Below are 12,106 nucleotides of genomic sequence, written 5' to 3' on the forward strand. Positions count from 1 at the left end.
TCAATCTGGTGAGGAGTTCAATGTCACCTGAAGCTCCAGACACAACGACCTTCAACCAGTTTGTCAATTTGGGTTAAAGATCACGATAACCCCCGACCTTCCATTATCATGCAGAGGTACAAATTCCACTCTGCTATTCGGGATCCAGGAGAGATGATCTCTGTCTTCCTGGCCAGACCCTGAGGGCTGGCTGAGTACTGTGATTTCAGGCCTTCACTGGGAGACATGTTAGGGGATAATTTGGTTTGTGGTAATCCATTATCTCCATATCCAAGAGAAATTACTGGCTGAAGGCAAGATTTTACTATGAAAAAGCAGTAGAGATGTCACAAGCGACTGAGTGTGCTGAGCAAGGTGTGTGTGAGCTGCAAGGGATGCAGAATGAGGTGAAACAGTTGTGACGGGAACCGGCTGCTGTTAGGAACAGCCTGAGTGAGGGCACAGTGGAGCTTGAGAAGGGCCATTCAGCACCAGGGTCTGAGACATATTTTCGGTGTGGGGGAGACCACTCCCAAGAGTCATTCCGGTGCAAGAATTTTATCTGCTTCAGATGCAAAGAGAAGGGTCTCCTGCAAGGTAGGTGTAAGGCAAGGGGGACTGCACAAAGCGCTCCAAAAAAAAGGCAACAAATACAACCCCTATGAATAAGTTGGCAGAGGAACCAAAAGAAAGATCCAAGGCTTACACACTTAATCAGGTCCAACACAGTAAGATACCTCCTGTTTGTGTTAATGCTTAACAACCATCTCCTGTAAATGGAGGTCGACATTGGCGCTGTGGCCACAGTCATTGGTGAAAAAACATTCAAACATCTCCAGCAGGAATGGCAACCGTTAAGTCTTAGTCATTCTGAGGCTACTTTGGCAACGTACACTGGCAAGACACTAAAGATAGTGGGGATAACCTCTGTGCCTGTGTCCTACAGGAACCAGTCAGCTCAGCTACCCATCATGGTGATGAAGGACAGAGGCCCAGTCTCATGGGATGGGACTGGTTAAAACAAATAAAACTGGAGATGTTTGATGTCCAGGATGGGGGAGTCAAGACGGTCCTATGTAAATATCAGGAGGTATTCTGGAAAGAACTGGAGCAAATAAAAGGAGATAAAACAAAAAAGTTACCTACACCCTGAAGCTACACCTAGATTTTTCTGAGCTCGCCCAGTGTCATAATGCATTGCACAAGAAAGTAGAGGGAGAACTGAAAAGGTTGGAAGACCAGGGCATTATCAAACCCTTTCAGTTTTCCGAATGGGCTGCGTCCATTGTCTCTGTCCTGAAACCCGGACCCCACCGTGAGGATCTAAAACTAATGGTAAACAGGAGAGATCAGCTAGATCTTTAGCCCACTTTGAGGATACAGGATCTCTATACCAAGTTAGCATGGGGTCTCAAATACACTAAGCTAGACCTAAGTCATGCTTTTCAACAACTCAAACTGGAGGAGTCGAGAAAGTCAGTTACAATAAATACCCACAAGTGGTTATATCAGTACCCTGATTGCCATTTAGTGCCTCATCAACTTGCACCATTTTTCAACACACGATGGAGAGTGTGTTACAAGGAATCCCCAAAGTGATGGTAGAAGAGGATGTGTCCTGATTACAGGTGTGTCTCCTGAAGAACATGGTGTAAACCTGGACAAAGTCTTAAGGAGGTTTAAGGAAGCTGGCATACATTTGAAACTTGAGAAATGTACCTTTCAAGCTGATGAGGTTACATACCTCTGTTTCAAAGTGGATGCAAAGGGGTTGCATCCCCTTGAAGATGAGATGAAAGCTATTATGGGCATGCCGGTACCTAGGAATGTGACTAAAGTTTTAAAGATTTTTTTTGTTTATTAGTGTCACAAGTAGGCTTACGTTAACACTGCAATGAAGTTACTGTGAAAATTCCATAGTTGCCACACTCCGGTGCTTGTTCGGGTACACTGAGGGAGAATTTACATGGCCAATGCACCTAACCACCTAACTTAATTCATTCCCAAGAATGATCAGTTATTGCAGGAGTTTCCTGTCGAACATGTCAACAATTTAGGCCCTGCTACATAAGCTTTTGAAAAAGCATCAGCAATGGCATTGGGGAGACATACAGAAGGAGCATTTTCCCCAAGTCAAACAGGCTTTACAATCGTCAATGTTGCTTGTGCACTTTGACCCAAACAAACTATTAGTAGTCACTTGTGATGCCTCGCCATGTGGAGTAGGAGCAGCTCTAACGCATAGAATGGCAGAAGGGGTGGAGGGGCCAATTGAGTTTACTTCGATGACTTTGTCAGACACTGAGAAACGGTACTCACAAATTAACAGCCTAGCAGTCATTGATGCTGTGAAGAAATTTCACCAGTATATCAATGGACAGCATTTAACCATCGTGTCAAACCATAAGCCATTGTTGGGGCTTTTCCAGGAGGATAAGTCAGTGCCATCTATTGCCTCGGCCAGGGTGCAAAGATGGACCTTGCTGCTGGCAGCATATAGCTAAACCCTCCAGCATAGGCCAAGAACACAGATCTCAAATGCAGATGCACTTGGCCGCCTCCCACTGCCACAGACCATACCGTGGTCGCCTGCTCTGCTGGAGAGAGTATTACCTTTGCATTTCTTGGACACTCTGCCTGTCTCAGCAGCCCACAGTAAGTCGTGGACAGATAGGGATCCATTGTTTTTGAAGGTCAATAAGATGGTACTAACAGGTAGCCACTTGGTCAAAGCAGAGCAAATGGGCCCGATTTTACCGTTGCGGGCGCAAAAACATGGTAAAGTTGGGCGTGACGCCATTAACACGATCCGTGCCCGCTTCCATGCAGATGCCCACTTTATCAAGGCCCGAAAATGGCCGCGATCTGATTCGCGCCCGAAACAGGCGCAACGGCCCGCCCAATTTTATCAGCATTTCCCCCTTTACCATCGCATTCGCGCGTCCAGATTCGGCGTGAAACAGATCTGCTCGGCAAAGGTCAATTTCGGGCACTCCAGCTGCTGAAGAGGTAAGTTCAGAGCTTCCAACGGCTCTGACTCAGATTGCTGGTGGTGGTGGGGGGAGGGACAGGGTGGGGGAGGGCGGGAGAAGGGAGGCCCGATCATTTTCTGATTGGGGGGGGGGGGGGAGATGGGTCAGATGTATCTCTGGTGGATGGGGGGGGGAGGGGGGGAGGGATGAGGGAGGCCCGATCGTTGTTTGATTGGGGGGTGGGCCCCGATCATTGTCTGCGGGGGGGAGGCCCAGATGGATCTCTGGTGGGGAGGGGGCAGGGGGGTCCGCTGCCACTCTGCGGACGATCGGTGGGGGGGGGGAAATGGGGGGGAAGAGGGTCGCGATCAATCTGGGTCGTGGCAGGGGGGGTGAGTGGATAAGGGGGAAAGTTATGTTGTGGGGTGGGGGCCATTGCTCCCGGGCTGCTTTATCTGCTTTTTGCGACCCGGGAACGATGTGACAGCGGCGCGATTTTCAAATATTTTTCCTCACTGCACATGCGCAGTTCAGAGCTCCGATCGTTTCAGGTGCGCTAAGCCCCGCCCACAGCACAATTCAGACTCGCGATTTCTTTTTCAGACTAAGTGTTAATGGGGGCCCCTGGGAACAGATTTCCAAGTCAGATCTGAATTGCGCCCAGATTCAGCACTTAGAATGAAAATGGTAAAATCGGGCCCTATGTTTGCAACACAGGGATGTGATAAGCTGCGATGGTGGGGTGCTATTGTAACAATATTGCTATTGTCTTTGTACCACCCCCAGGGGGATGGCCATTGCTCCAAGAGTTACACGAAGCCCATCCTGGTCAGAGCAGAATGAAAGTGTTGGCCAGAAGCTATGTCAGGTGGCCTAGCATTGACAGGGAAAATAAACAAATGGTTAGGCAGTGTGGAAGATCCAGCAAATGTTACCGCCACCAGCAAACATGCACCCCTGTGACACACCGGACCGTCCGTGGTCACGGCTTCATAGATTTTTCTGGGCCTTTTTTGGGGGTACATGTTTCAAGTGGTTGGATGCTCAGCTCATGAAATCCACCACATCTACTACTGATAAACCGAGGCAGATCTTTGCAATCCACTTCCTGAAGTGTTGGTTTCAGACAATAAAATGGCATTCTCGGATGGCGAATTTCAGACTTTCGTCAAGTCTAATGGCATTCGTCATGTCAGTTAGCCTCCTATCACCCTGCCTCGAATGGACTGGCAGAACAAACTGTGCAGACGTTCAAGGCTTCCATGAAGAAGTAGGCTCATCAGCCATTGCTTTTGGCAAGTTTTTTGCCGTCCTACAACACTACAATGCTAGGGTCTTGCCTGCAGAATTGCTAATGGACACCTACATACTTGTTTGGACTTGGTGTTCCTAAATTTGCTGGGCAAGGTGAAGGCTAGGTAAGCCTCTCAGAGTATCATGACACTCAGGAAAGGAACAGATCATTTAATGTTGTGCCTTGACTCTGGTCATTTCCCCAAATACCTTCTTGTATTTTTCTAAGAGTTTCTGTAATGTGTTCTTTCCATCAACTGATTGATTAGTTGCATGCCAATTTAGTTTGATTTTGTTTAGCCATGTTCTTCTGAAAAGTGCAGGAAAATTTCCTTTTCCAGCATATAATGGCAATTTTTCAGAGTGACCATTTATTTCAACTTGCACCATTTGTATAACCCGTCACTGGAACCATCTCTTTCGAGTAAGTTCGTTCTTGAGCTTTTGTTCATATAAAATTTCAGAGATAAGAGATACAGCAGTTCCCATAGCTACTTCCATTTTAATGTTGTTCCCATTCAGTTTTGGATCAACCCAAAGTCTCTGTGTATCGCCTTGCATTGAGAATACACCGAGGGTTTAGTTCTTCAATCTCGGGAATCTTCATTGTCTTTGGGTACTTTTTTGCGTTTACTCATCTTCGAGGTTTGAGGATTCTGCCTGGCCCAATACACCTCGGTTATGTGACCTTTCTTGCTACAATTACGACATTCTTTTTCTTGACACCAACATTCCCATGGTGAAAGCTCCACCTGGGCACACCTATGGCATACTTGCATGTTGAGAGTTTTTTCCTCAGTATTCACCTTGTTTATTTTGGCAGCAGTTCCAATTTGGGAAGCTTCTTTAGCCGGCAATTCCATTGACACTGTAGTCTCAGCAGCAAGTTCTAGTGCTAAAGAATTTTCAGTGAGCAATTATCTTTGAATTGCTTCATTTTGAAGGCCACAAGCAAGTATGTCTCGCAGAGTGTCTTCAGGGGGTTGGACTAAAGACAACTCTTTGCTAGTTTTTGTAGCACAACTACAAGTTGTGGAATAGTTTCACACACTTTTTGGCTCTGGTCTGAATCTCCCAGCTATGATTAAAGATTTGAGCAAGAAGTGTTCTGCAAGGGTCTTGGTCAATTCCTCACAGATTTTGGACCAGGTTTGGAAGAATGGACAAGACTCTGTAATAGAGTGAAGATTTTCCATCGAATTACAATCAGGAAAGTTGCTACTTTAATTTCATCCAGTATCCTGTTTGCAGCAGAGTGATATTAAAGTCTCTCTTCATAGATACGCCATGGCCAGAACTCTACCACCTTGCCCGCCACGGAATCGGCGTAGGCGAGGGTCCGACAACGGAAATCTCCGTTCACTTTGGGACCGTAAAATCCCACTCCATGCTTCTGCATTCTCACTGAATGGTTCTATAGCGCCACCTTTTTCCTGCCATCGCAGTTACCTGTTCTCAAGTTAAAGTATATTCTTTTACTTTTCTTCCTTAGTGATGGAAAGGGATAGGCATGAACCTCGGGCCAGTGGTTTTAGCTGGGGGAAGGGTAATTATGAGGCTATTAGGAGAGAATTAGGAAACATAGGTTGGACTAGGAGATTACAGGGACTGGGAACGTCCGACATGTGGAGTTTTTTCAAGGAGCAGCTACTGCGAGTCTGTGATAGGTATGTCCCTGTCAGGCAAGGAGGAATTGGTAGGGCTAGGGAACCGTGGTGCACCAAAAAAGTTTCTTTGTTGGTTAAAAAGAAAAAGGAGGCTTATGTTCGGATGAGACGTGAGCACTCGGGTAGTGCACTAGAAAGCTTTAGATTGGCTAAGAGGGAGTTGAAGAGCGAGCTTAGAAGGGCTAAAAGAGGACATGAGAAGACTTTGGCGGATAGGGTTAAAGAGAATCCTAAGGCGTTCTATAGGTATGTCAAGAACAGAAGGTTGGTTAGGGCAAGTTTAGGGCCAGTTATAGATGGCAGAGGGAAGTTATGTGTGGAACCGGAGGAGATTGGTGAAGCATTGAACCAATATTTCTCTTCGGTGTTCACGCAAGGGGACATGAATATAGCTGAGGAGGACACTGGGTTGCAGGGGAGTAGAATAGACAGTATTACAGTTGATAAGGAGGATGTGCAGGATATTCTGGAGGGTCTGAAAATAGATAAATCCCCTGGTCCGGATGGGATTTATCCAAGGATTCTCTGGGAGGCAAGAGAAGTGATTGCAGAGCCTCTGGCTCTGATCTTCAGGTCGTCGTTGGCCTCTGGTATAGTACCAGAAGATTGGAGGTTAGCGAATGTTGTCCCATTGTTTAAGAAGGGGAACAGAGACTTCCCCGGGAATTATAGACCGGTGAGTCTCACTTCTGTTGTCGGCAAGATGTTGGAAAAAATTATAAGGGATAGGATTTATAGTTATTTGGAGAGTAATGAATTGATAGGTGATAGTCAGCATGGTTTTGTGGCAGGTAGGTCGTGCCTTACTAACCTTATTGAGTTTTTTGAGAAAGTGACCAAGGAGGTGGATGGGGGCAAGGCAGTGGACGTGGTATATATGGATTTTAGTAAGGCGTTTGATAAGGTTCACCATGGTAGGCTTCTGCAGAAAATGCAGATGTATGGGATTGGGGGTGATCTAGGAAATTGGATCAGGAATTGGCTAGCGGATAGGAAACAGAGGGTGGTGGTTGATAGTAAATATTCATCATGGAGTGCGGTTACAAGTGGTGTACCTCAGGGATCTGTTTTGGGGCCACTGCTGTTTGTAATATTTATTAATGATCTGGATGAGGGTATAGTTGGGTGGATTAGCAAATTTGCTGATGACACCAAAGTCGGTGGTGTGGTAGACAGTGAGGAAGGGTGTCGTAGTTTGCAGGAAGACTTAGACAGGTTGCAAAGTTGGGCCGAGAGGTGGCGGATGGAGTTTAATGCGGAGAAGTGTGAGGTAATTCACTTTGGTAGGAATAACAGATGTGTTGAGTATAGGGCTAACGGGAGGACTTTGAATAGTGTGGAGGAGCAGAGGGATCTAGGTGTATGTGTGCATAGATCCCTGAAAGTTGGGAATCAAGTAGATAAGGTTGTTAAGAAGGCATATGGTGTCTTGGCGTTTATTGGTAGGGGGATTGAATTTAGGAGTCGTAGCGTTATGTTGCAACTGTACACAACTCTGGTGCGGCCGCACTTGGAGTACTGTGTGCAGTTCTGGTCCCCACATTACAGGAAGGATGTGGAGGCTTTGGAGAGGGTGCAGAGGAGGTTTACCAGGATGTTGCCTGGTATGGAGGGGAGATCCTATGAGGAGAGGCTGAGGGATTTGGGATTGTTTTCGCTGGAAAGGCGGCGGCTAAGAGGGGATCTTATTGAAACATATAAGATGATTAGAGGTTTAGATAGGGTGGATAGTGATAGCCTTTTTCCTCTGATGGAGAAATCCAGCACGAGGGGGCATGGCTTTAAATTGAGGGGGGGTAGTTATAGAACCGATGTCAGGGGTAGGTTCTTTACCCAGAGGGTGGTGAGGGATTGGAATGCCCTGCCAGCATCAGTAGTAAATGCGCCTAGTTTGGGGGCGTTTAAGAGATCCGTAGATAGGTTCATGGACGAAAAGAAATTGGTTTAGGTTGGAGGGTCACAGTTTTTTTTTTAACTGGTCGGTGCAACATCGTGGGCCGAAGGGCCTGTTCTGCGCTGTAATGTTCTATGTTCTATGTTCTATGTTCCCTCTAATTTAACTTCTCTTCAAATTTAATTTGTATTATTTCTGTAGTTTCTTTAAAAAATGTATTGATTGAACTGTCACTTAAAGAATTTTCTTTGTTTTCTACGTCAGAACCAAGAGATTCCAGCTTTAATTCTGATTAATTTTGGTTACAATTGCGTTATCTGTCTTTCGTTCTGAGAAGTTGCATTCCAAATTCTCCCTCAGTTCGAGGACCGGATGCTGCAGACCGCCAACTGTGAAGGCACGGAGCTGGAAAAGACACCGCAGCTTCAGAAAGAAAACTTGTTTCTAACTTCCTACTACCTTATTTTCACTCTGCTCATTTTCTCGGAGATTTTGAACCCTTGTTTTAATCGACTAGTTGTTGCGCTGGCTGAAAATAGTTTTCTTTGCCTGCCTCCGACTCTCCGAGCGTTCCCAAAGTCATGGTTGAGTAAAAAAAAGTTAGGTATAGTCTGGAGTGCATTGATCATTTAAAAAAAATATATGCACCCTTGGCAAAGGGGTGCATCCAATGGCCTGATTTACCGCACTTCAATCAATGGTGGAATGATCTTCTTGAAAATTGATCCTTGACCCGAGAACAAGGTCTGAATTTCTTCGGATTATTTTTTGCTGGAAAACAGACCTTGTCAGAGTTTTGTCTTTTGCTGTTGTATACTGAAGTGGTCAGCTCACTTATACAGCAAATTTTAACTAATGACAAGGTTGCCACATGCTGGATTGCTTCACCAGTTTTGTGGAGCTTTATTGCGTAGGTGTTGCCCAGTGCCGGATTTAGACTTGGTGAGGCCCTAAGCTATATAAAGCTTGGAGGCCCCTTGTTAAAAAGTTACACCAAAAGGTCTCACAAAGGTGCGTACCAAAACAGGACCTTGGGTCGCCACAAAACAATTGAAAACATAATTATGCCTTTTAATTGTTTAATAGCAAGGTATTTAAAGTGAAAAATACAAATTATTTTCAAATGAATGCATTTACTGATTACATATTTATCATTTGGCTGGCTTGATCTCATAGATTTTGGTAATTTTTTGAGTTGCTCTTCAAGCTGGTGCTTTCTTTTTCTTTTCTGGCATCTGCTCTTAAATGTTCTCTTCATTGTAAACCTTCTGAAACTTTGTGAGGCCCTAAGCTGTAGCTTGTTTAGCTTATGCCTAAATCCGGCACTGGTGTTGCCGCTTATAGTCCGGGATGGAAGCGAGGGAAAATCTTCCAAATGCCTCTGATGTCTTCACCAATCATGTGACACACTAAACAGAGATGCATTGGTTTACAGTGGATAATATTTTTTGCTTTGTAACTGGCTTTGTGTATAAGTATGGGGTCTGTGATGTTAAAGTACATGCTTTTATTTCTATTTGTTTGGGTTGAGGAAAAAATATGTTCTTATTTTTTCTAAAGCTTTAAAAGAAAGAGAAGGGAATCTGTCAATGTCCTAGCAATTCTATCCTTTGACAATTAGCATGTTAAGCCAATTTAATTACGAATGACAGGTACTGAACATTGGATCAGGAGTATAAATAGAGACAACTGTTACAGTTGGGTGTGAGCAACTCTGCTGAGCTGTTTGAAGCATAAACGCCCCAGTTTTTCCTTTAGTTCCTTCCCATAAGGGCTAAAGGCAAACCTGTAAATAGCGATTCTAAAATCACTTTTAAAATAATTCAACAAAAATCAAATTGAAAAATAACTAGTAAAATGGAGATAGCGATGCAGGACAACAACTAACATTCCATTGAGAACGCTACGCGCACAAGTGTGCAATGCTCGAGATGTGTGGAAATTATGAAATGGGTTTGATGGGAATTCAGTGCATAGCTTCAGTCACAGAAAATGCATGTGTAATCAGAGCTCATCAAAACAGTGAATACATATTTTGCTCACCTGAGTATATTTCCGAACGCTTAATTTTGCAGCTAGGAAAGTACCTGCAAGTCTTCTGAAAAACCTCAGTATTAATATTACTATGTTTTACCTCCACCGCAATCCAGACAGGGATAACATGCTTTTAAATTATGTATATGATTGGTGAATGTCCCAGAACTACACGTTCTACATCGTGTTGGGGAAGATGCTCCACAGTAGTCCACCAGTTCAGTGCCTGCAATCAAAAAAAATCAAATTGCCATATTCGCAACAGATAAATTTTCCATGACAAGATTTGATATTGTCTCAGCTTCCCTCCCTTCTTCCTAAACATATTGCTCTGGAATTGAAAGTCATGGATCATCTATGCCTGTATCCATTTAAAAGTGATTAGTTGGCACCAATCCACTCCAGCAGAGCCACAGTTGGTGGGATATTTAGAGAAGCGTGCCATTGTGCTAATATAACCAAAATAGACCCAGGTGAAAGCCAGTGGACGAGGAAGTTGGAGTGGGAATTTATGGGGTATCACTTCCCGACCTTTTGGCCAAGATCAAGCCCAAGATGGGGTGCAATGCCTTATCTTGTCAGCTTGGATCTTGTTTGCCTCTTTTGTGGGAACCTTGAATTGGATTCAATTGGATTTTGAATTTGGTTTTTGAAGCAAGCAGGGAATGGATTCAGGTTTGCCCAATGCATTCTGAGCATAGGCTTTGTAACTTTAAGGATGGAGTAAAAACATTTTTAAAAACTCAACCTGAATAGACACAAACCATAATTCAACAACGAACTGAATTTATATAGCACCTTTAACATGAAATGTCCCACGATGTTTTGCAGGAACATTCTAACGCTAAACTCGACATCAAACCAAATAAAACCAGAGCACTTGGAGAAAACCCACCCAGACACGGGGAGAATGTGTGGAGTTTGCACAGTCACCCAAGGCTGAAATCGAACCTGGGTCCCTGGCGCTGTGAGGCAACAGTGCTAACCACTGTGCCACTGTGTCAGTTATCTGTATTGTGTTCAGTCCTGGTCAAGGCATTATGAGAAGATACAGAGCAGATATATAAGAACGTTGCCAGGATTGGAGAACTTTAGCTATGAGGAAAGATTGGACAGACTAGGGTTGTTTAATTTGGACAGAGGAGGCTGAAAGGAGATTTAATTGAGGTGCATTAAAATATGAGGGGCCAACATAAGAGTGAAAAGGACCTATTTCCATAAGCAGAGTGGTCAATAACAAGTGTGCTTAGACTTAAAGATAGAACATAGGAGTAGGCCATTCGGCCCTTCAAGCGTGTTCCATCATTCAATATGATCATGGCTGAGCCTCTATCTCAATGCCATACTCCAGCACTCGCCCCATACTCCTTGACACCTTTAGCATTTTGGAATCTGTTTCCTTCTTATTAAATACATTCAGTGATTTGGTCTCTGCAGCCTTTTGTGGTAGAGAATTCTGGACCACCCTCTTCTCATCTCAGTCCTAAATGGTCTACCCCGTATCCTGAGACTGCGACCCCTTGTTCTAGACCCTCCCCACCAGCCAGAGGAAATAACATCCCTGCATCCAGTCTGTCCCTGTCAGAATTTTATATCTCAATTAGATCCCTTCTCATTCTTCTAAATTAATTGGCAGAAAGATTAGAGGGGAGTTGAGGAAAGATTATTTCACCCAGAGGTTATGGAGGCACAGAACTCACTGCATGAAAGAGTGGTAAGGCAGAAGCCCACATCACATTCAAAATATACTTGGACATTCACACGAAATGCCATAATACACAAATGTAGCACTGAAAAGTGGGATGAGGCTGATAACTATTTTCTGATCAGCACAGATACAATGGGCCAAATGGCTTCCTTCTGTGTTGTAAAGGCCTGAGGAGGTGTTGTAAAGGGAAGGAGGTGTTGTCCTGAGGGACAAGATTTATGAGCATTTAGAGAGGTTTAGTATGCTCAAGAATACTCAGCATGGCTTTGTTAAGGGCAGATCGTGCCTTACGAGCCTGGTGGAGTTCTTCGAAAATGTGACTAAACACATTGACGAAGGGAAAGCGGTAGATGTGGTTTATATGGATTTTAGCGAGGCGTTCGATAAGGTCCCCCATGCAAGGCTTCTAGAAAAAGTGAGAGGGCATGGGATCCAAGGGGCTGCTGCCCTGTGGATCCAGAACTGGCTTGCCCAAAGGAGGCAGAGAGTGTGTATAGATGGGTCTTTTTCTAAATGGAGGTCGGTCACCAGTCGGTGTGCCCCAGGGATCTGTTCTGGG

The 12,106-nt window shown here is 44.6% G+C and overlaps 1 protein-coding gene across 1 annotated transcript in view; it reads right to left on the reverse strand.

The window, feature by feature from the left end:
* The window catches only part of LOC144487506 (tumor necrosis factor receptor superfamily member 5-like), a 60,012-nt gene that overhangs the window by 37,188 nt on the left and 10,718 nt on the right, over positions 1-12,106 (reverse strand). Inside the window, exon 4 of the mRNA XM_078205591.1 lies at positions 9,940-10,065. Coding sequence (XP_078061717.1) covers positions 9,940-10,065 — 126 coding nt within the window. The remainder of the gene's footprint in view (positions 1-9,939; positions 10,066-12,106) is intronic.

This window comes from Mustelus asterias, unplaced genomic scaffold (genome assembly GCF_964213995.1).
Source record: "Mustelus asterias unplaced genomic scaffold, sMusAst1.hap1.1 HAP1_SCAFFOLD_838, whole genome shotgun sequence".
Classification (NCBI taxonomy): domain Eukaryota; kingdom Metazoa; phylum Chordata; class Chondrichthyes; order Carcharhiniformes; family Triakidae; genus Mustelus; species Mustelus asterias.